This window comes from Barbus barbus, assembly GCF_936440315.1.
Source record: "Barbus barbus genome assembly, chromosome: 2".
Classification (NCBI taxonomy): Eukaryota; Metazoa; Chordata; class Actinopteri; order Cypriniformes; family Cyprinidae; genus Barbus; species Barbus barbus.
Genome location: NC_136730.1, coordinates 44,079,204 through 44,100,419, shown reverse-complemented (window position 1 = coordinate 44,100,419; position 21,216 = coordinate 44,079,204). Strand labels below are relative to the sequence as shown.

General features: G+C 35.0%; 2 protein-coding genes across 4 annotated transcripts in view; one reads left to right on the top strand and one right to left on the bottom strand.

Moving 5' to 3' along the window:
- Positions 1–3,369, top strand: part of LOC306878919 (multiple PDZ domain protein-like) — a 64,488-nt gene extending 61,119 nt beyond the window's left edge. The window contains exon 43 of the mRNA XM_079431524.1: positions 1,023–3,369. The gene's annotated coding sequence lies outside the window, so the exon portion shown is untranslated. The remainder of the gene's footprint in view (positions 1–1,022) is intronic.
- LOC306878926 (equilibrative nucleoside transporter 2-like) lies at positions 1,116–19,272 on the bottom strand. Of its 3 annotated transcripts, none has more exons than XM_079431538.1 (13): positions 13,678–13,862; positions 13,374–13,421; positions 12,222–12,303; positions 11,525–11,670; positions 11,248–11,387; positions 9,725–9,859; positions 8,835–8,932; positions 8,641–8,746; positions 7,702–7,895; positions 7,515–7,617; positions 5,772–5,857; positions 5,044–5,243; positions 1,116–3,386 (listed from the first exon to the last, which is right to left on the bottom strand). In XM_079431538.1, exons 2-13 carry the CDS (start codon positions 13,403–13,405, stop codon positions 3,275–3,277), a joined length of 1,434 nt encoding a protein of 477 aa, XP_079287664.1. In that variant the 5' UTR covers positions 13,406–13,421; positions 13,678–13,862; the 3' UTR covers positions 1,116–3,274. The 3 variants fall into 3 exon arrangements, with proteins under 3 accessions (XP_079287664.1, XP_079287665.1, XP_079287666.1); XM_079431539.1 differs by lacking the exon at positions 13,678–13,862 and adding an exon at positions 16,723–16,918 and having other exon boundaries at positions 1,901–3,386; XM_079431540.1 differs by lacking the exon at positions 13,678–13,862 and adding an exon at positions 19,183–19,272 and having other exon boundaries at positions 1,902–3,386.
- Positions 19,273–21,216: the final 1,944 nt, after the last annotated feature.

The following is a 21,216-nucleotide window of genomic DNA, read 5'->3' as shown; positions in this document are numbered from 1 at the left end:
ATAATATTCACCATATAAAATAAATAAAAAATACAAATGTTGTAAAAACAATGTATTTTGCATGTTTTGTGTTTTCACTAGTTCAAAAATGATCAAATCTGTTTTGGTTCACTGTTTTCATTATTGGAATTGTTCAGAATAAAGACTGTTTAGTTATGTTCAAATTCTGAAATAGTTTTGTGTTTTTTTGTGGTTTCATTGGTAGAGCAGTTCTGAATTGATATACATATGTAGTATGCAGTGTCTTATGGAGTCTCTAAATAGCATTTTTGAAAGGATTCCTAGACTTTTCTTGAAATAAAATATCCAAATGACTTTTCCAAAGCTTTTCTTGAAATGAAATACCATAAAGATGTACTTTCTGTAAGTCTTTACCTATAAAAAATTTATTATTTCATATTTTATTTCAGGAAATATTTAGGCGTTTTTTTTCAAAAATGCCATTTGTAGACTAACCAAATGACTAAATGAGTCAGCACTACAAATGCTGTTCAGAAATAGTTTTTTATTGTGTGTTTTGGTGGGCAGAGCAGTTCTGAATTGATATACATATATGTATTATGTAGTTTTGACTCATTTGGACATTTGTTTACAAAGTGTCTATTTGGGGTCTCCAAATGGCTTTTTTGAAAGGACGCCTAGATTTTTTTTAAATAAAAGCTTACAGAAACTACATTTTTGGGAGTATCATCCTCAAATTTGAATCAAAACATGGTCAGATGTTCAGCTTTATCTTTATGGTGTTTTCAGGCCTTTGGCATGAAAGTCTCATCCATTTTTCCCTTAGTGAGCTTCATTAAAACATATCGCGAGTCAATTTCATGTATATTTTACCTTGTTTTACTCTATTGCTATACTAATTTTGAGTTATTATGACTCTAGAGTAACAAAGGATCAAGTGTCTAGTTTCAAACAACACCAGATTTTTAAATATAGACCTTAGGGTTCAAGAGCTACAGACATTTTTATTTGGTTATATCGTTTTTTACAAAATGCTCAAAAATAGGGGCGCAGGGTAACAGGTTAAATGTGGTTTGATTGTAGCTGTAACATTCACTGGTTATATAAAAACACATTCATATGGCATTTTGTGCACTCCAGCATACAGGAAGTTTCACAAACCGTTTTATATATGTACTGTATATATACACATACATAGCTTCAAATTCATATTCACAGTTTAAGGCAGTTTCCACATGAGATGATGAGCTCTGAACTCAAGCCATGACTTCATTAAAACAGTTTCCCTTACAGAAGTACATACCTGTCTGTTACAGTATGAGGAGTTTGCTTTACATTTAGCTGTAATGCTTTTTAACGCAGTCAGACTATAGATTTTTCATTTCTTTGATACAATATGGTGACTATAAAAGCCTGTATAGTTATTAAACAAAACCAAAAAAGTGGGGAAAAATCTACGCAATTAAAACGTGGAGAATAACTTTTTGTTTGTATTACGTATTAATAAAGCATATTTTCTATGCACTATTAGTTAATTCCTGCAACAGAATAATATAATCATGATTCATTTCATTTCCAACCAGTCTTTATGAAACAGAACAAATTGGAGAGAATGTCAAATCATTGTTTTTTTTTTAGAAATTTTCTCTGGAGTTCTGTTTGAAAATTGGCCCAGATTAAATTAAAATACAAAAGGAGAACAATCTGGGCCTGCGGGATCCTAAAAATAATGCATTCATTTCCAGATGTCTGTCTTCAATACCCGTCTATGCATGCTGTTTTATGCATTACAGCACAAAGTCCATACATCTGCGATTACTAGTGTAAAAATGAGGAAACTAGTCTGAGGAAACGTAAAACCTGATGATCCATGTTATCCCTGCATGACTTGGGCAAAGAGCATGTTGTGTGCTTTTATGCACAAAAATTTGACCTTTTGTACAAAGTCGTACATTTTTATTTCTTTTTTTGCTTACACGATTACTGACCTACAAATAGTGCAGAATAAGAGATGCTGTGTTTATTTTATGCAATACATGTTTTTCAAAATCTTGAAACTATATTTGCAGGTTTAAATGAGATCAGGGTCTCAAGAGTTTTGGACCCTAGTCTATATATAGAAAATGTAAATATATATATGCAGTAAATACTCCATTGATAAAAAAAATGTAAATAAAAATGTCCCTTTCAAAACTTACAAATTCCCTGAATGTTAAATGCGTCATTGTTTCCCTTTAAACAGCATTAAAAAAATCCGTCATCCTATAATCTATTGTTCTGATGGCCTCATATCGATAACAATAATACTAGTGACTAGTAGGGCTGGGAAATTTTTCCATAAAGCTTCTCAAAAAAAAATTAACATAGAAGATAAGGTGTTTTTTAATAATATATGCTATTATGTTTATTTATATTAAGAGTCTTATATTTTAGATTTAAATTAGACCAATCTATTTTTTTATGCAACACTTAAAATTATGACCAGCCCTGCAAAAAATAAATAAATACAAATTTTAAAAACTAGATGACCAACTAGAGCAACCGACCACAGGATTTCAATGTTCAATGACGTTCTGAACCGATTTACAGAAATAAACTGAACTCCACAATGTTGTCAACAAAATAATAGTGAAAATACTATGAATATTTGATATATCATACAGCCCTACTTGTAACTATGGCAGTGATGAAAGCTACTGTTATCACTGGAGTTATAATAGACTTGTCCATCCCTTTAAACTGACTGTAGAGCTGGTTTGATTCATTTGTCCCTTTAGTACAGCGTTCTATACGCATGTTTTAAGCTGCTGAATAAACAGTGAAATGCCACTGAATTTGTCTGATTTGTGATGAGACTGACACAAACATCACTGCAGACTAGGGCTGGGAAAATAAATCGATGCATCGTGAATCAAGAAATGATTCTACATTGATTCTGAGATTCTCTCTCGAGTCGATTCTGAGCTTAGTTTTGAAGCAGATGGCGCTGCGTGCTTCAGAAACAGCCGTACTCTGCTTGCTTTGAAAAGGTTGAAGCGAATTAGAGTTTACATTAATCTTGCAGCATAAAAGCCCAGGTGCAAGTACATTTAAATACTTACACGACACAAGCGCTCTTCTTCATGCGCATTTGAGTGTACGGTTAAAAACTAGCGTAGGGCGGCATCTGCTGTTAAAAACTAAGCTCAGAATTGATTCCAGAGAGAATCGCGATTCATGCAGAAAGACTCTGACTCGCTATGCAACGATTTATTATCGCAGCCCTACTGCAGACACCCTGAGAGCCGAGGATTCGGGAGTGAGATCGTGAGCATCAGACCAGAAAACGCAAAAGAAACGACAACGCTGCTCCCAGCGACAAACCCAGACCCAGAAAAAACGTCATCAACGCGCCGGCCGTCTCGCCATCTATAGGCTCCACAAGCCTGGAAAGAGAGGAAAAAAACATCAGCGTGAGAGATTTCGTGATTTCATGAAAATGTCCTCATCCTCAGGTCATCCAAGATGCAGATTTGGTTTCTTCATCAGATTTGGAGAAATGTAGTATTGCATCAGCAATGGATGCTCTCCAGTGAATGGGTGCCGTCAGAATGAGAGTCCAAACAGCTGATAAAAACATCACAATAATCCACACCACTCCAGTCCATCGGTTAACATCTTCAGACAAAAGTTGTGTTTGTAAGAAACAAATCCATCATTTAGACATGTTTAACTTCGAATGGTTGCCTCTGGCTAAAATATAAGTCCATAATCCATAATAACGCTTCCTCCAGTGATAAAGTGGTCTGAATCTGGAGAGAAATCTGCACAGATCAAGCACCGTTTACAAGCCAAAACAGCTCTGAACCAATATGTAGGGATGCACAATATTGGATTTTTGCCGATAATTTTCAACTCATTTTGGCCGATAGCGATGAATTTTTTTTTTACATTTTGGTTCGTTTTTAACAAGAACTTATTTGTTAGAATTAAATAATAATAAAGTTATTTTATAATGACAGTAACATAAAATAATATAAAGAATATATAAAATAATTTAATTTACAGGAGTTATGTTTGTGATTTTTTTTTTTATGTAAGCTATAGCTTCTGACCATTAAATCAAAACATACTCATTATATTATGACATCAATTACTGCTTTATTTAATCTGAAACAGTCTAAATGTTATTTGTTATTTAATTGAATTAGAAGTAGGCCAACAGCGCCCCCTACAGATTAAAACTCCTTACTGAACAGGTTTTAGGACCTGGGGGAGGCTGTCACTGCTGCATGTGCTATTACTGTTTACTCCATCACACACGGAACGCTTCATTCTGTTCATGCACTCTCAGATTAAATGCAGCGATGCAAACCAGTTAATCCAATCACCATTCAGAAAAAACTTTGCTTCAAGTATGAGCCACACTTCTGACATGATCTAATCACTAGCACATGTGAGTTAATGTATTCCTCTTATCGGCATCATTTTTCATATCGGGTAGATGCCGATATTTATATTTAAAGCCATTATCGGCCGATTCCGATATTGGTCCGATAATATCATGCATCCTTACAAATATGTGGGTGGATTTTGATTTGACAGACAACAGGAGATGGACTTTTTCACTGGAAGAAGCGTTATTATGGATCATGGATTTTAGCCAGAAGCAAAAGTTTGAAGTTAAAAACATTACAATTTATTACAATCACGCAGCTTTTCTCTTCTCAAGATGTTAACTGATGGACTGGAGTGGTGTGGATTATTGTGATGTTTTTATCAGCTGTTTGGACTCTCATTCTGACGGCACCCATTCACTGCAGAGCATCCATTACTGAGCAAGTGATGCAATGCTGCATTTCTCCAAACTTGGTGATCATGTGACACTGAAGACTGGAGTAATGATGCTGACAATTCAGCATTGACCACAGGAATAAATTACATTTTAAAATATATTACAATAGAAAAGAGTTTATATTGCACTAATATTTCACAATATTATTTTTACTCTATTTTTGTAAATGCAGCCTTGATGAGTCCATTTGTACACAATGTGTGTGTGTGTGTGTGTGTGTGTGTGTGTGTGTGTGTGTGTGTACTCACTGTGGTGCGTACGTCATGGACAGACATACAAAGTATCCGCTGGACACGGAGAAAAACACCATGATAGCAGCAAACATGAAATCACTTGAGAAGAGCACGGGCATGTAGTTTCTGTCCTGCACGTTACACACCATGAGCAGCGGAATGAAGATCACTCGACAAACAACCAACACCGGGAACAAACGACTGTCTTTAGAGGGCTACGGGGGAGACAGAATACACAGAAGACATTATTACAATTATAATACTGTATGAAAGCCCCACCAAGTTTTAACAAAACATAAAATCAAAAAAAAGGAAACATTTTCTTATAGGCTGTGGAAAAATGTCACGAATGCCGGTTTATCCTCTTTTTCTTTCATTCAAATCGCAGAAATGCAATATTCAAGTGATTTAAAAAATATAATTGACAGAAATATACAAATTCTGGATACATTAAAAACTAATAAATATATTTAAGAATTTATTTTTCATTTTTTTGTTTTCATTAAAGGCTAGACTTTTTACATAAATGAAAAATATTCTTCACAGTCTGTTTTGATCATTTTTACCAATTCTGGTGTACACAACATTATAAGTGCCATTAACTTTAACTCAGGTATAGAAACATTTCTAAGAAAGCAACAAATATTGTTTGTGTGAATTATTTTTTTTTTTATCTGCAGTTGTCTTGGTGGTGAAACATAAAAGCATTAATGAAAGAATTAATGATAAAATGATTCACTCACCCACTTAACTAGTAACGTGACAGTTCTGCCAAAAAAGTCCATCAAATTAAAGATGAGAAAACAAACAACAGGAATGAAGTATGGTTCTGAAAGAAAGAGGGAGACAAAAACATGATGTTCATCCTCCTACATATTACAGTGAAACATCCTGCAAGTGTTCAGCGTGTGATTCTTTAGAGACCCACCAGATGGCAGCTCTGGAGTTTGTGCCTCTGTAGTGGACATTATATTTCAGAGACATGTCACAGTTGTCCTGTACAGAGCACATGCAGGGCTTTATAGAGATACTAAATGATTGGACGTTTGACCAGGACCACAAACTCTCCTCGGTCTTTAAAAATGGCTCAATTTAATTTAGTGAAAAAGTTTGTCATTTAAATCAGAATAATTGTCATAAAGCAACATCTCAGGAAAATGGTATGGTTTTCAAATTCAAATATGGCTTCCATAATTTCATGCATGTCCACTGTAGAGGACACCGGGACTAAAAGCATGTTTATTATGCATTTTGGGAGACATAACAATTGAATAGGAAAATTAATTATATATCAATTTGCTTATGAAATACTAGATATTATTATGAAAATCTGGCCAATTATTACTCACATTATGACAATTTTTCAACATGCTGTCCCAACAGCTACACATTAATATGCAAATTAGATACAGTGTTTAAAGGGAAAACCAGTTTATAGAATTTTTTACACACATATTGCATAAAACAAAATGGTATATCAAATCATTTTGGTATATATTTTACAACATAGTTGAGAATCATGCTTAAAGTTTAGTATAAAAAAATCCTGAAACCTAAAAATTGATTGATTTTAAAAAAAAAATCCCATTGTTTTTGCCTTTTTGATGTCTATTCATGCCATTTATTTTTTCTACAGAGGACATAGAATAAAATATGAATATTTTTTTCTTATGCTCTAAACAATGTAATGACATGAACAAATACTAAACTCACAAAGCTTTTTTAGGGTGGGTCTCAGGAGGATAAACTGATTTAATTGATTTTTGTTTTTGCCAGATCGCAGCTGACACTTCCACTTCTGAAAGTGATGAATACGCGCTGGCTGTTAATCATTTAGTATTTAGTATTGCTTTTTCATGCACTGGTTACTTTGGAGATTTTGCTTCCAAAACATGACTTTTTTTCAGAGTAATAGGAAGAAAACATGCAAAATACCCATTTAAGTGATTATTTTATTGCATGCCATTGTTTTACGACTGTAGATTTCAATCTTTAAAGGCTGAGTTTTATCTCTACTTCAGTAGTGCTTAAACACACAACACTTCAGTTTCATTCCTATCTATATTCTGAAGGGTTTTACTGAGGGGTTTGTTCATATGTTACCTGATTTATACAACATTGTATTACTAAAATCATGGTGGAAAACAGCATTTTCTGATTTATGGAGTGATAAAAAAAATCCAAAATGCCCTTTGTAAAAACAAATTGGCTTTATATAATGTTCATAAATATTTTTGATATTTAATTAGATAATGCCTCAATTGAATATTTAAGGAACGCATGGTGATATCTATTAATTCAACCGGTCTTGCTTTTCAACAAAAAAAATAAATTACATTAAAAGCCCTAATTCATAAAACAATATATCAACCACCATTCATTTGACACATAATGGTTAAAAATATTTCCTTTTAGGTTACCGTATTTATGAATTGGCAGTCATTATAATTACAATGCAAATAAATGAATGTGTGTGTGTTTCCTACCCCATTTTTCTCCATACACCGTTTTCACATCCACCGTAACCGCAGGAAAAACTGACAGAGTCACTGTGAACACAAACGTCACACAGAACGCCATAACCCGGATCTGGAGACAGAGAGAGAGAGATAACGATGAAAATAAGCCACCTGAACAAACCACAGGTTGTGATAGTTGCAAATATAACGGCACCTTTTTGAAGACCTGCAGGATGGAGCTCTTCTGAGGGGGCGACGTGTTTTCTGAAGGCAGCGTGAGGAAGGCCTGCTTCACACCCTCCTCTTCATCGTTATCACCTGTATTAGGATTCCTGTTCGCCACAGAGCCGTTAGACGGATCGCTGGTCCTCACAGAGTCTTCAGCAGCATCCGGAGGAACACAGTCGCCTTAAAATAAAAGATTCAATTTGAGAAGAACAAGTCAGCATAATTGCATTGAATGTGCACTTGTAGTGTACTTCAAATCTTAAAGTATATATGCAAGTGATACAATATTAATGAAATAAAACTTGTTTCTGAAAACACTTTGAAAAAGTGACCTTTGTAATAATGTAATTTTAGAAGTTTTATTTTAAAGTAAATGATATATCATTGCATTAATAATCTTGTCATGTTTTTAAAGATGTGTTGCCTAAAGCACATGTAAAGTACTTGATTATCATTTTAACTGCATTGTGTTATTCAATATTACATTTAAAGTTCATATTTTAAATGCACTACATCGCAACTTAATTACAAATGTATTTAAACACAAAGCTTAAATAGAAATGACATTAAAGTATATTTTAGTTTATCATAAATGCTTGTCAGTACATGCAATATTTAACCATATTTCAAAGAATTTATATTCAGTTCAGTTCTGCATAAGTGGGTAAAAAAAAACCACTCTAAAGTTCAGCTAATAGTGTTTAATATGCATTTTATCGGTAATACAGTTTCACCTAACTGCAATTAACATGAAAGTAGGCATCCAAAAACATTACATTCAGTTCATTCTTAAGCATATTCCTTTAATAAGCACTCTTTTTAAAATTAGGCTAGTATACGTGTATGTTGTCTTCATAAGGGAAATGACATTTGTAAAGCTATAGTGCTTTTAATCTATAAACACTGGTGAAATGGCCATCAATACCTGAGTTTATAGTTTCACCTGTAGTCAGCAGCCGGCTAGACGTCTCAAGCTCGTAACTCTTTTGTTTTTTGACACTTTTGCGGTCCAGGTAAAATCTAGCAAACTCCTGCACACACACACACTCCAGAGATCAGTCTCAGATTTAGCTGACTAAGAAACAACACAGGATTTCAACTAAACACACACACACTGACCAGCTTTGGCAGCAGCATGTAACTGAAGACCGTGATGAGGGTCCCGACACACGGAGTGATGAAATAACCCAGAGCTGCAGACTCACTATCAGCTTCACCTGTTAAACACACACACACACACACACACACACACACAGACATGCACAGAGGTGCAAACAGGTAAGGAAGAAAAAAGGTGAGAACACTGCGCAAATCGGGCATGCTCCACACAGAAAGATATTTGTTTTACATGCTCATTTGTAGTTACTTATAAGGTAATAAAAAAATATTTGTAAAAATACCTTAATGTTCAAAACTGTAATTTTTCACACACACACACACACATCATTGCAACATTTTACAAAAATCAAGATTGAATATATTTGGTCAAAATCCCATGTTATAAAGGATGAAGTGCTATGCAGACTTTTAAAGACTAAATTAGCTGATCAGACGGCAGTGCTGACCTAAAATGCAAAATGTTTGCCCTCTCTCTTCACTGTTCCCACATCTCAGACATCAAATACTTAAATATTACCCCTTTTTAGACATAGTTTAAGAAGTAAAGAGTAAAGAAAATACTATACAAAACCACTTGGTAACTGCTAGCAAGTTATCAGTCTTACTTTTCCAATACAAAGACCAATCTCCCTTTTCAGAGCTGAATTTAAAAAGTTATGACAGTCTGCAACCAGCCCCGTTCTTTATTTACCCCTGTAATGTATGATTAATGTAAATGTTTATTCAGCAACAGTGAATCTGTGTAAATTAGCAGAAATGTCACAATGAACAACTAAAAATTTGTCCAAATGCTTGCTTTTCAATGACAAAAACACACCAAAAACTTGTTCAAGATATTAATAAAAACTAAAATAATATCTTAATGATGGTAAAATAACACTGATTCTCACTTGCGATGGCGAAGATCATTGCAAGAGCAGCAAATGTCCCACCGAGTCCCTGTCCGCTCATAAAGACGGCGCTGTACTTCTGCGGCAGCAAACCCACCAGACCAAACAGACTTCCCTGCAACACGGCCCCGAACGCTGCAGAGACACACAATCAAAAAATACTCATCTTTATGAAAAGAGAGGACACACACAGGGCTGGTATCAAAAATACAGTAAAATTGTGTAATATTATTAGAATTTAAAATAGCTATTTTCTATGTGAATATATTGTAAAATATAATTTATTTCTGTGATCTGCAGCTGTATTTTCAGCATCATTCCTCCAGTCTTCAGTGTTACATGATCTTCAGAAATCATTATAATATACTGATTTACTGCTCAGGAAACATACTTCTGAAAACTTATTATCAATGTTGAAAACAGTTGTGCTGCTGAATATTTTTGTGGAAATTGTTATACATTTTATTATTTTTTGATGAACAGAAAGTTCAAAAGAACAACATTTATTTAAAAATAAATATTTTGTAATATTTGAAATGTATTTACTGTCACTTTTGATCAATTTAATTCATTCTTGAACACACATACATACATATACATATATATATATATATATACACACTACATATGCATTAGGGGTGTAACGGTTCACAAAATTCATGGTTCAGTTCAATACGATACAGTGGTGTCACGTTTCGGTACGTTTTCGATACAGCAAAAAGAAAGAAATGCCAGAGAATGTCCTTGATTGGGCAATTTTTTTACCTTTATAAAGCCATTTTCACCTTTTGAGTACATTTTTACGTTTAATCAGTCAATAAGACATTTGGGCTATTATCAAGCAAATTAAGTCAGTATTGACAAAATTCATCTTTGCAGAGGAAATGCAGAAGCTGCATCTGAATGGCATTTAGATGCATTTACACACTGTTTAATGCACACTGTTTAATGCACACTGTTTAATGCACACTGTTTAATGCACACTGTTTAATACACACTGTTTAATGCACACTGTTTAATGCAGCTCAGAGAGACAAGTAACCTGCAGTTACAAATGCATAAATAACGTTTTGATATTTTAAACATCGAACATCAGTTGTCCACCTTTTAAATTAATAAAAACATTAAAAGATACTTTAAATGTGAAATTAAACCCGTCAGCAGGTGGCAGCAATTTAACCAAATCATTTAAACGATTGATTAACTTCTTGCTTATTGAACTGTTGTAAAAATCATTTGTAATCATGCTGATTTTTGGAGAAAAATGTCCATGTCTATGCTTGTTCGCCTCTCTGTGCCCACATACTGTATTTTGATGCAGCTAAATGCTCAATAAAACTGTTTTCATTGATATATTGTTGTAAGACAACAGAATGAATATGAAAAAGCGATTGAAACGCGACCCATTAAGACTACATAACCAGCTCTCCTTTCCAAGATGAACGTTAATAAAATATCGTATCGTTACACCCTTAATATGCATATGAGTGTTGCTAAATATTGAGGCTTCTCTAGTCACTAACAATTGATAAACCAGATGGTTGCCATGGTGACGGAGAAGAACCGGTCCTCCTCCATCGGGATCTTCACCAGCACAGCAGTGAGGATGAAGAGGAGCAGGATGAAGACCAGACTGCCTGCTATCCTCACCTTCTCAGAGATCCTGAAACACAATTGATCAGGGATATATGACTGGTCATAACTGCTGTCTTTTTGAATTATGCAAGATACATTCAGAACGCATTCCATAACTACACTAAGCATCGTGTGTCAAGTGCATGTGGTCCTCATGTCCCTCACCACTGATAGAGAATAGAGTTGAGCAAAGTGAACAGCAGCAAAGGCAGCTGGGATAGCAGAGTCATCCAGTTATTGAAATAATACTCTTTCCTGGTGGTTACTGTTCCATTACTCCATTCAGACGTTTCGAGTCTGTTGTTGAAATACTGTAAAAAACAATTATGATTTTAGAAACAATAATCAAGCCATTTTAACACTGTAATATAAACACACGCAACACTATGGCCTGGAAAATTCAACAATAATATATTATATAGTATTTAATAAAGAAATTGTTTAAAACATATACATACATACACACACCTAAATTTCTCGATTCATAAAATAACTAAAAAAAACTGAGAAATATTAACTAGCATTGAGTGATGCATCACACTGGAAACAATTTAAACAATTAAAATTAAATATAATTTGGTAATAATATTACAAAACTATAGTCTAATCAGATCAATCCTGGCCGTTAGAAAGTTAGCAAACTAATTAGTGAACTTATTGGAGAATTCAGATGGAAACACGATCAATGCCCGGGGGGGGGGGGGCTTCATGTGCAGGAATTTCTCTCAGCCTGAAAGTGCCTTTCAAATGGAAACAACTGCTGATCCAGCAAAAGCACTTTCTGAGAACATCCTGTGTTTTTCCCATTTGACCAGCGCTGCGTTTAATTACAATATTTGGAATGTTTCCCACACTCCGTTACCATAGACGCCGTCATGAAGAAGTTCCATGGCAACAGCGTTCCCAGGCCAAGGATGAAGAATATGACGCCCACGAGGAAACCGCTAAACAGAAGTGAAAAGACAGTCAGCAGGAAGTCTTCATGACAAACCTGAACAATTTAGAGAAGCAGGACCTAAAGTCTGCAGATTTCGTTATGTTTTCCAAGAAACGGTTTATGTATCCATGCTATCATCCAACCATAACATCTTTTAAGTATCCATACTCTACAACAATAAAACATTATTATTATTATTATTATTATTATAAGTGAATTTTTACAGTATGCAGAAACACACACAACCCTTCTATGGTTATATTAATATCAACTCACTATTCATAAATGGTCAGTATATACAATTAAATATAGGATAAATTAATAAATGACACTAATACTGTCTGTACATCCCTAGTTATTTTGCGTTACAGTTTTTTAAAAAATTTGAATTAGCTTTTATTTTTATATTTCCACTTTTCATTTTAATTTTAGTTTAGATTTTAGTTATTTTAATTTTGTCATTGTTATTATTATTTTTTTTTATATATATATATATATATTTATTTTATTTTCAACTTCAGGCAAGACTTCTAACTTTCATTTATTTATTAATTAATTTTTTCCCCATCTAATATTTATATTTTCAGTTATCAAAAATGTTAAATATTTTTTTAAATTGTAACAGCTTCAGTTAACAATAGCAACACTCGTTACAGACTGGTTACATGGTTATTGTATCATTTTTAATAAATCTTAACTTAGTTAATCTTATTAATTGACCCCTGACTGTTTGCTCTGAAAAACAAACTGGAGACAATTTCAAGACTTCAAAAGGCCTACCTACACTGCTCACACTCACACAAAAAAATAAAATAAATCGCAATGTAAAATCTCGATTAATATCCATGATTTTAAGAGAAATAAAGCATCAGTTATGGCTAGCATTATAAGTGAACTTCAGAATGTGACTCAATGGCAGACAGGTATTAGCTTGATTCCAGTCTGTTCTGTTGACTCACTCGAGTGCTTTTAGAGTAATTAAACTCAGTCCCTGCCCTTGTTATAAATTACATCAGTCCTTTAGTTTGGGTGAATTCTGTGTTTTGAAGGCGAAAAAGAAATTTATGAAAAACGTACCGGTCTGCAGGGGCGTCTTCTCTTGGGCTCATTTTGTACGGGTGGCAGCTGTCGAAAAACAAAACATTAAATCATTAAAACACAATTCAAGCTTTACATCACGTTCCTCAGCTACAGCCACGGTTTCACTCCATACACAACAACTCTGAGCGATTCCCACTGTGTCGGCTCTTTAAACAGTCATAGCTCCCTAAAACATCCGTGAAACAATCCAAACACTGGTCTTAAAACAGCTTTAGGCTTCTTCAAAGCTACAGTGCTCCACTAAAGTACAGACAAGAACAAGAAAAATACTCCCCTTTACCTTTATTTACTCCAAACACAGAACAGATCTAGGGGACACACTGCTGTCCCTCCACTGTCCAAAAGAAAAACGTCTGTCCATGACTGCGTTAGCTACAGCGCATCCACACTAAACTGTATAACTGCACTAAACGTGAGAGTAGATGTGGACAAACATGGCGTTTCTGTGAAAAATATGAGGAAGAGAGAGTAGGAGGAGCTTTCTGGTCTTGTCACAGCAGGATCTGTTTCTCACACAAACTCTACTGAATTACCTGTTCTGTGTGAGGATGTGCAAGTTCTTTATCTTCAATTTACACTTGCACTTACATTCCTCTTGGTTTTACCTACAAAATGATCTAATGCACTATGCTACTGTAGTTTACACCAGCTGTTTGAAGGCTCTACATTTTAACCGGCAATGACACAACCTGCTGCACAGCATTATTTCTATATAAACGATATATGAAGTGATTTAGTCAGTCCTTTTCCAGTACAGGGTTTGGTGATTGAGTGCTGTGGTCTAAACGGTAGAAACAATGCAAAGCACAACATGACTCATACACGAACAAGCCCTTCATGACAACTACAGCCATTCAATACTCACCGGTTTAATAGTAAACAAATATAGCCTCTAACAGCAACTATACTTCCTGAATCCCCATAACTACAAGCCTAGCACATCTGAGTCATGAGGAAACACAACTTGGAAAACAGTGAGCAGGTACTTTAAAATTTAAAAGACATCAGAAACCAACTGGATCTTAAAAAAGTTTTCTTTAAATCATCAACAATTGGATGGAGATGAAATAAAATGGTTTGGTGAAAGATCCTTGTGCACTTAACTGTACTGAATGTGCATTTTTAACATCTTAAAAGTATATTTTTAAAAACCGTACTTGAAGATCATATACTATTAATGAAATAAAAGGCCACTTAAGTGACGGTTTCTTTACACGCTTAAGTACACTTTTTAAAAGTGCACTTTGTAAAAATGTCAAATTTAAAGTACATTTTAAATCATCTTTTAATAATCTTGTCATTTATGTTTATGTGTTGATGTAATTTTGAATTTTAAACGTGTTACATTAAAGTTAATATTTTTTAAATGTACTAACCTGCAACTTCATAATTACAAATGTGTAATTACAACATACTAAAATACAATTTTCAATAGAAATGACATATTTAGTTTAACATAAATGCTTGTCAGTACATTCAGCAGTACTTCAACAACCTTTCAAAGACAATTAAAGCCCTTACGAAATTACATATAAGTATGTACTTAAGTCCTACTTAAGTGGGTCAATAACACTCTAAAGTAAATGTATTTAATTTAAATTGCAACTAACATGTTTTTATTTTTACTGCAGTTAGAATGCAATTAAGTGTCTGAAAACATTACATTCAGTTCACACTTAAATATATTCTTTTATAAAACATCATTCCCAATAAGTACTCTTTTGAAAAGTATGTTTAAGTGTACTTTTACACATTGGGAAGCTTGAATTCATAAGGCAGAAAGCACCCTGGAGGGTTTTTCTTCCCATTTATCTCGGTAATGCGTGGAAACAAAGAGCCACTGTGAAAATCAAGCAGTTTGTTCCCAACAGAGCAGCAGCTCACAAATTATCTTCACAAGATACAAAGTAATGGTACACAAATAGTTTATCCTCAAAGCATTACACACTTAGAGAGAAACATGAGGGATTCTGGGTATTTGGGTGGGAGATATGCAGGGAATGTGAATGGATTAACTCTTTAGTGACCGCTCTAGTGCTTCCATTCAACACGTCTGGAAGAGCTACAGTAGGATCGTCACTGTAAAAAAAAATAATTTAGGGAATTTATATGTTTGGATAGGCGATGTAGGAAATATTATAGAAAAATCTTGAGTATATATCAAGATATTCATCCATAGACATTGAGCTATATCTCAATATTCATGCAGTTTCTCTGAGCTTTAGATAGTCTGTATCTAAACACAAAACTACTAGCCTCTCCTTTCTGTTTGCTTCACTAGTTTCTTTCAAAGCCCCTTCAGTCATGTAGACAAGAACCAGTTTGCATATTAAAATACAGGTCTTTCAGATATGCTGACTAGGAATATTAGTCAGGATATTAAAAGTATAATTCACCAGAGCTCTACTCTGCTTTGTGATTTTGTAAAAAAGAAAGAAAAAAATACTCAAGATAAACATTTTCTTACATAAACATTTCTGTTGTGTACATGTTAGGGCTGAATACTGACAAAAATATAGTTTGCTTGTTTATTTATTCATTTAAATTGCTGTTAAATAGTCATTTGATGTCAAAGGCCACTGATGTTGCTTAATGATGAATTTGAGCTGGAAAGGAAGACGAATGTAGAAAGCAATTGGAGAAAGGCCTGGCTTTTGCCAAGTAAAGTCTGTATATGCAGGGTTATACAAAACAAGGTTATGGAGATTCATTATAAAATATATCCTGCTAATTTGTCCATTTCTAAATATTCTGATGTAGATGAGACTTGTTCTTTTTGTTGAGAAAACATCTGTTTTTTGATTATAGTGTAACCAACAAATTAAACTCAGAAGGTATGACCCATACCTTCATCCTCAAATATGTTATGTTTTATTATGAAAATCCAAAGCTATTATCTGCTGAATATGTGGTTAATTTCTTAATATTGAAAACAAAATTCTTCATTCATAATCAAAAATGGCTTTTTCTTGCTGTCTCTCGTTTAATCTCTTAGACTTACAAATAACAAAAAGAGTGCCAAATTTCTGTATTATGACAACTTTTCTTAAAAGATGTAATTTTATCTTTGTGCTTTTCTTTCTCTCGCTCTGTGGAATAACATAACTTGATATGTGCAAACCATTTTAGGTGTTTTCAAACACAGTTTTGACTAAAATAGACTTCAACACTTCAACCAAAGCTGCTCTGTTTGCTTGCCATAAATGACTAGAATAAACAGAAGCAAATCAATTCACTGAGAGAGAGAGAGAGAGAGAGAGAGAGAGAGAGATGAACAGAGAAAGAAAGGTGGCTGGGAGGAGAGCTGTCGTGTTTATCTTCTCACCGGTTTTCTCGATGTTTTTGGTTATTCTCTCACTTCATCTTCTCAGTTCAATACGCATAACATCCAGTAAACGCTTCCGAATACATTCATTCATTCAGATCCGCGTCTCTCAAGAAGGAAGACGATCATCGCGTGTGTTTTGTTCTTCGGAGGATGGTGAAGCAGTTTTTGGTGAATTACCGCGACCAGCTGGACTGGAGCCGTGAGGAGCCAGGGGCCAGTGACGTTTCCAGCCCAAAAGCTCACCAAAACCCGCCCACTTCAACAAAAACCAGCCCAAAATTTGAACTGCCAAAATAATGTGATAGAATTTTATCTCATGTTTTAATTTTACGTCAATAAAGGTTGATAAGGACCATTTTTATCTCCTTAAAATAAAATAATGACAAAATAAAATAAAGATAGGTTAAATCAATTTCACAGGAATATGGATCAAAACAGGGCAAATACGTTAAAGGGAGACAGAAAATTAAAATCTTTTCAAAGTGGCAATCAAGAAATTAACCGATGACTTTAACCCTCGGAAAAACACATGGATTATTTGCAATGTCCACAGTAAGAATAATCTATTTTTTTTTAGCAAAAAGTGCACAATAAAGTGATCAGAACGCAATATATTAGCTGGCATTTACTCTCGTTCATGTACACACCAATGACAGCCAAAAATGTGTTATTCATTGATACATACTGTATGATAATCTGACAGCAAAAATAAATAATAATAATAATAACAATCAACAACAATAATGCGCTTACCTTTGTCTTGTGCTTCAACTACAGCACGCATTTCACGAAGTACACATTTTAGCACATAATGCAGAACTTTACAGTCAAAACTGTTCAAGTCCAGCAGCTGTCAATCAAAACTGTTCAAGTCCAGCAGCTGTCAATCAAAACTGTTCAAGTCCAGCAGCTGTCAATCAAAACTGTTCAAGTCCAGCAGCTGTCAATCAAAACTGTTCAAGTCCAGCAGCTGTCAATCAAAACTGTTCAAGTCCAGCTGCTGTCAATCAAAACTGTTCAAGTCCAGCAGCTGTCAATCAAAACTGTTCAGGTCCAGCAGCTGTCAATCAAAACTGTTCAAGTCCAGCAGCTGTCAATCAAAACTGTTCAAGTCCAGCTGCTGTCAATCAAAACTGTTCAAGTCCAGCTGCTGTCAGTCAAAACTGTTCAAGTCCAGCTGCTGTCAATCAAAACTGTTCAAGTCCAGCTGCTGTCAGTCAAAACTGTTCAAGTCCAGCTGCTGTCAATCAAAACTGTTCAAGTCCAGCAGCTGTCAATCAAAACTGTTCAAGTCCAGCAGCTGTCAATCAAAACTGTTCAAGTCCAGCAGCTGTCAATCAAAACTGTTCAAGTCCAGCTGCTGTCAGTCAAAACTGTTCAAGTCCAGCTGCTGTCAATCAAAACTGTTCAAGTCCAGCAGCTGTCAATCAAAACTGTTCAAGTCCAGCAGCTGTCAATCAAAACTGTTCAAGTCCAGCAGCTGTCAATCAAAACTGTTCAAGTCCAGCTGCTGTCAATGCATACCAGAGTAGAGTCTGGACGGTTTAAAAGATGTTCTGAAGCAGAACAGCATTGTATAGTCCCATATTCAGTTTTGATTTTTATTAAATCATTCAACTGTTCTCTTATTTCAGTTACAATTACATTTAAAAGTCTTCTATTCATTCAGATTTGAGTCACTCTTAGACTCTTTATCGTGTATATTTAGGCCACTTTGCCATCGCAATCACTTAAATAAAATGAATGAATGAATATAGCTGCACATTTAAATCTTTATAGCGCCAAAACCCCGTCACTCAAGATTCATCACATCTCACCAACATAAAAGATGCTAAATTGATTGACAAATCTTTTTTAATTTTTTAAAAGCAGCCCAAAGTTTGTCAACCCGCCCAATCTGGCAACACTGGGCCCTCTGCTGGAGCAATCACTACCTGAACATAACTATTATGTAGAAAAATACTACACGTTCCTGCAGAATTCTTCTGGTTATTTTTCTGTGGGTACGGGGCAACTTTTTTTTTACACATCAATGTATTTTAAACGATATAAAATTGCATTTAACTTCCTTGCTTCACTTCACCAACAGCATGTGTGGTTTATAATACTGTGTGCAAAATAACTCCTGCGTCCATCTCATGTACACTCTTAAATATATATATATATATTTATTTCTATATGGTTCCATAGAGAATCTTTAACATTCACTGAACCTTTCCATTGGACAAAGAACATTGACTCGTCAGATTAAAGTGTGCTTAACATAAAAATAAAGGTTCCAAAAGCATGAACAGAGAACAACTTTTCTTCTTCTTCTTAGTGTCAAGAACATTTTAATGATCAAAACAACCGTTTGTGCAATCAAGTTTCCATGAACGTTAAAGAACCTTGTTAAGTGTCATTTAAAAGAAATAGTTCACCTCCAAAAAAATGAACATTTGCTGAAAATGTGCTCACCTCAAGCTTTCTAAGATGAGGATGAGTTTGTTTCTTCAGATTTGGAGAAATGTCTATCAGTTGCTCAGCAGTGGATCCTCTGCAGTGTCCAAACAGCTGATAGATGCAAAAACAGCTCTAAACAAATATACAGCTGGACTTTGATGTGTGAGACAACAGAGATGGACTTTTTCACCGGGAGAAGCGTTATTATGGGCTTTAGCCAGAAGCGGCTGTTTAAAGTTACAATCTATCCCACCTTTCTGTACTTTTGTTCTAAATTTGACTTGTTTCTTTTTCTTTTGTCCTTTTTGTGTTATTAATAATAATTATTATTCATATTCCCAGTGAATCTTTTGAAACTGAATAAATAACTTGTTTAGCAATTAAGAAGTGACATTCCTGTGCACTACATACACCTACAGGGGGCAGGTGACTTACAGTCCCTCATCAGACAGGACTGGAGCCGGCTGCTGCTGCTGCTGCTGTGAGGAGCCCGGGGCCCTCTGCTGGAGCAATCACAACCTGACCATAACTATTCATCCAAGATGTAGATGAGTTTGTTTCTTCATCAGATTTGGAGAAATGTAGCTTTGCATCACTTGCTCAGCAATGGATGCTCTGCAGTGAATGGGTGCCGTCAGAATGAGAGTCCAAACAGCTGATAAAAACATCACAATAATCCACACCACGCCAGTCCATCAGTTAACATGTTGAAAAGCCAAACGCTGCATGTTTGTAAGAAACAAATCCATCTTTAAACCATTGTTTCCAGCTAAATAACATCTCCATAATTCATAATATTGCTTTCACCGTGCATTGAAAGTCATCTTACCTGAATCAGAAGATAAATATTCACAAGTCAAGCACAGTTCATGAGCAAAAACAGTACAAAACAAATATGTTGGTAGATTTTGATGTGACAACAGAGGATGCACTTTATTGTTGGATGAAGTGTTATTATGGATTATATATTTTGGCCAGAAGTGACAGAAATTGATGGACAGGAGTGGTGTGGATTATTGTGATGTTTTTATCAGCTGTTTGGACTCTCATTCTGACGGCACCCATTCACTGGAGAGCAAGTGATGCAATGCTACATTTCTCCAAATCTGATGAAGAAACAAACTCATCTACAGCTTCGATAACCTGAGAGTGGGGCATTTTTTCAGCAAATTGTAATTTTTGGTCAACTATTCCTTTAAAGAAACTTTTCTCCCGCCTTACACTCTTTAAAATAAAGGTTATTTATTAGCATTGATGGTCAGCAAGTGATAGAATGCTACAAACAATCTCATCTACATCTCGGCTGGCCTGAGGGTGAAGATATTTTCAACTTTTTTTTTTATGCAGGTAAACTATTCCTTTAAAAACAACTGATCACAGAAAAATGCCAAAGGTTTGGAAATTGTTGTTCTATGGAACCTTTATTTTTAATAATGTACAGTGTCATATTGTTTATCATTTCCAAATAGTATAAATGTTCTTTCGGTTTCTCTCCACAATGTGTTACTATTCGGCCTTGAAGAGTGGTTATGAATTGGTTGCACCCACACACATGCAATATAACACCTCATATCTCTCTCTCACACACACACACACATACAGAGAGAGAGAGAGAGACGGGGGATGGGTGACATTGGAGAGAAGAAGCAGAGAGGAGGGGTGATGTTGTAAACCACAGACTGCTATTGGATGGACTGCATGATTATTATTATGTATCAGCAGAAGGACACTGTCATGCAGCATCTCTCTCAGCTCTGACCCTGCAAAGCTTTTATTTTGCCATTTCTGCTTGTATTTGTCTGTGATCCTGTTGTAGATCGCCCAGCGAGGATGCAGGTAAACACATGAGTAAGGACAGAGAGATACAGTGAGAAAAATGCAGCATTCATCAAGACCTCATTATTCTGCACCACATATGAGGATGCTGGAGCCACATGTGATGCTGTCATTTGAAATCAGTCAAAACTGACTTCTGATAGAGTGGCTCGAATGGCAGGCGCTGAGCTTTGACTAGATGTCAACACAATCCCATGCTGCACTGCTCACAGA

Bases quoted from the DNA above. Each gene is read 5' to 3' on its own strand.
- LOC306878926 (XM_079431540.1), bottom strand. From the start codon at position 13,405: ATGAGCCCAAGAGAAGACGCCCCTGCAGACCG. The intron at 8,933-9,724 runs GTGAGAATCAGT...TGTGTTTAACAG, and splicing joins AATGATCTTCGCCATCGCAA to GTGAAGCTGATAGTGAGTCT. The intron at 7,618-7,701 runs GTGCCGTTATAT...CTCTGTCTCCAG, and splicing joins TCCTGCAGGTCTTCAAAAAG to ATCCGGGTTATGGCGTTCTG.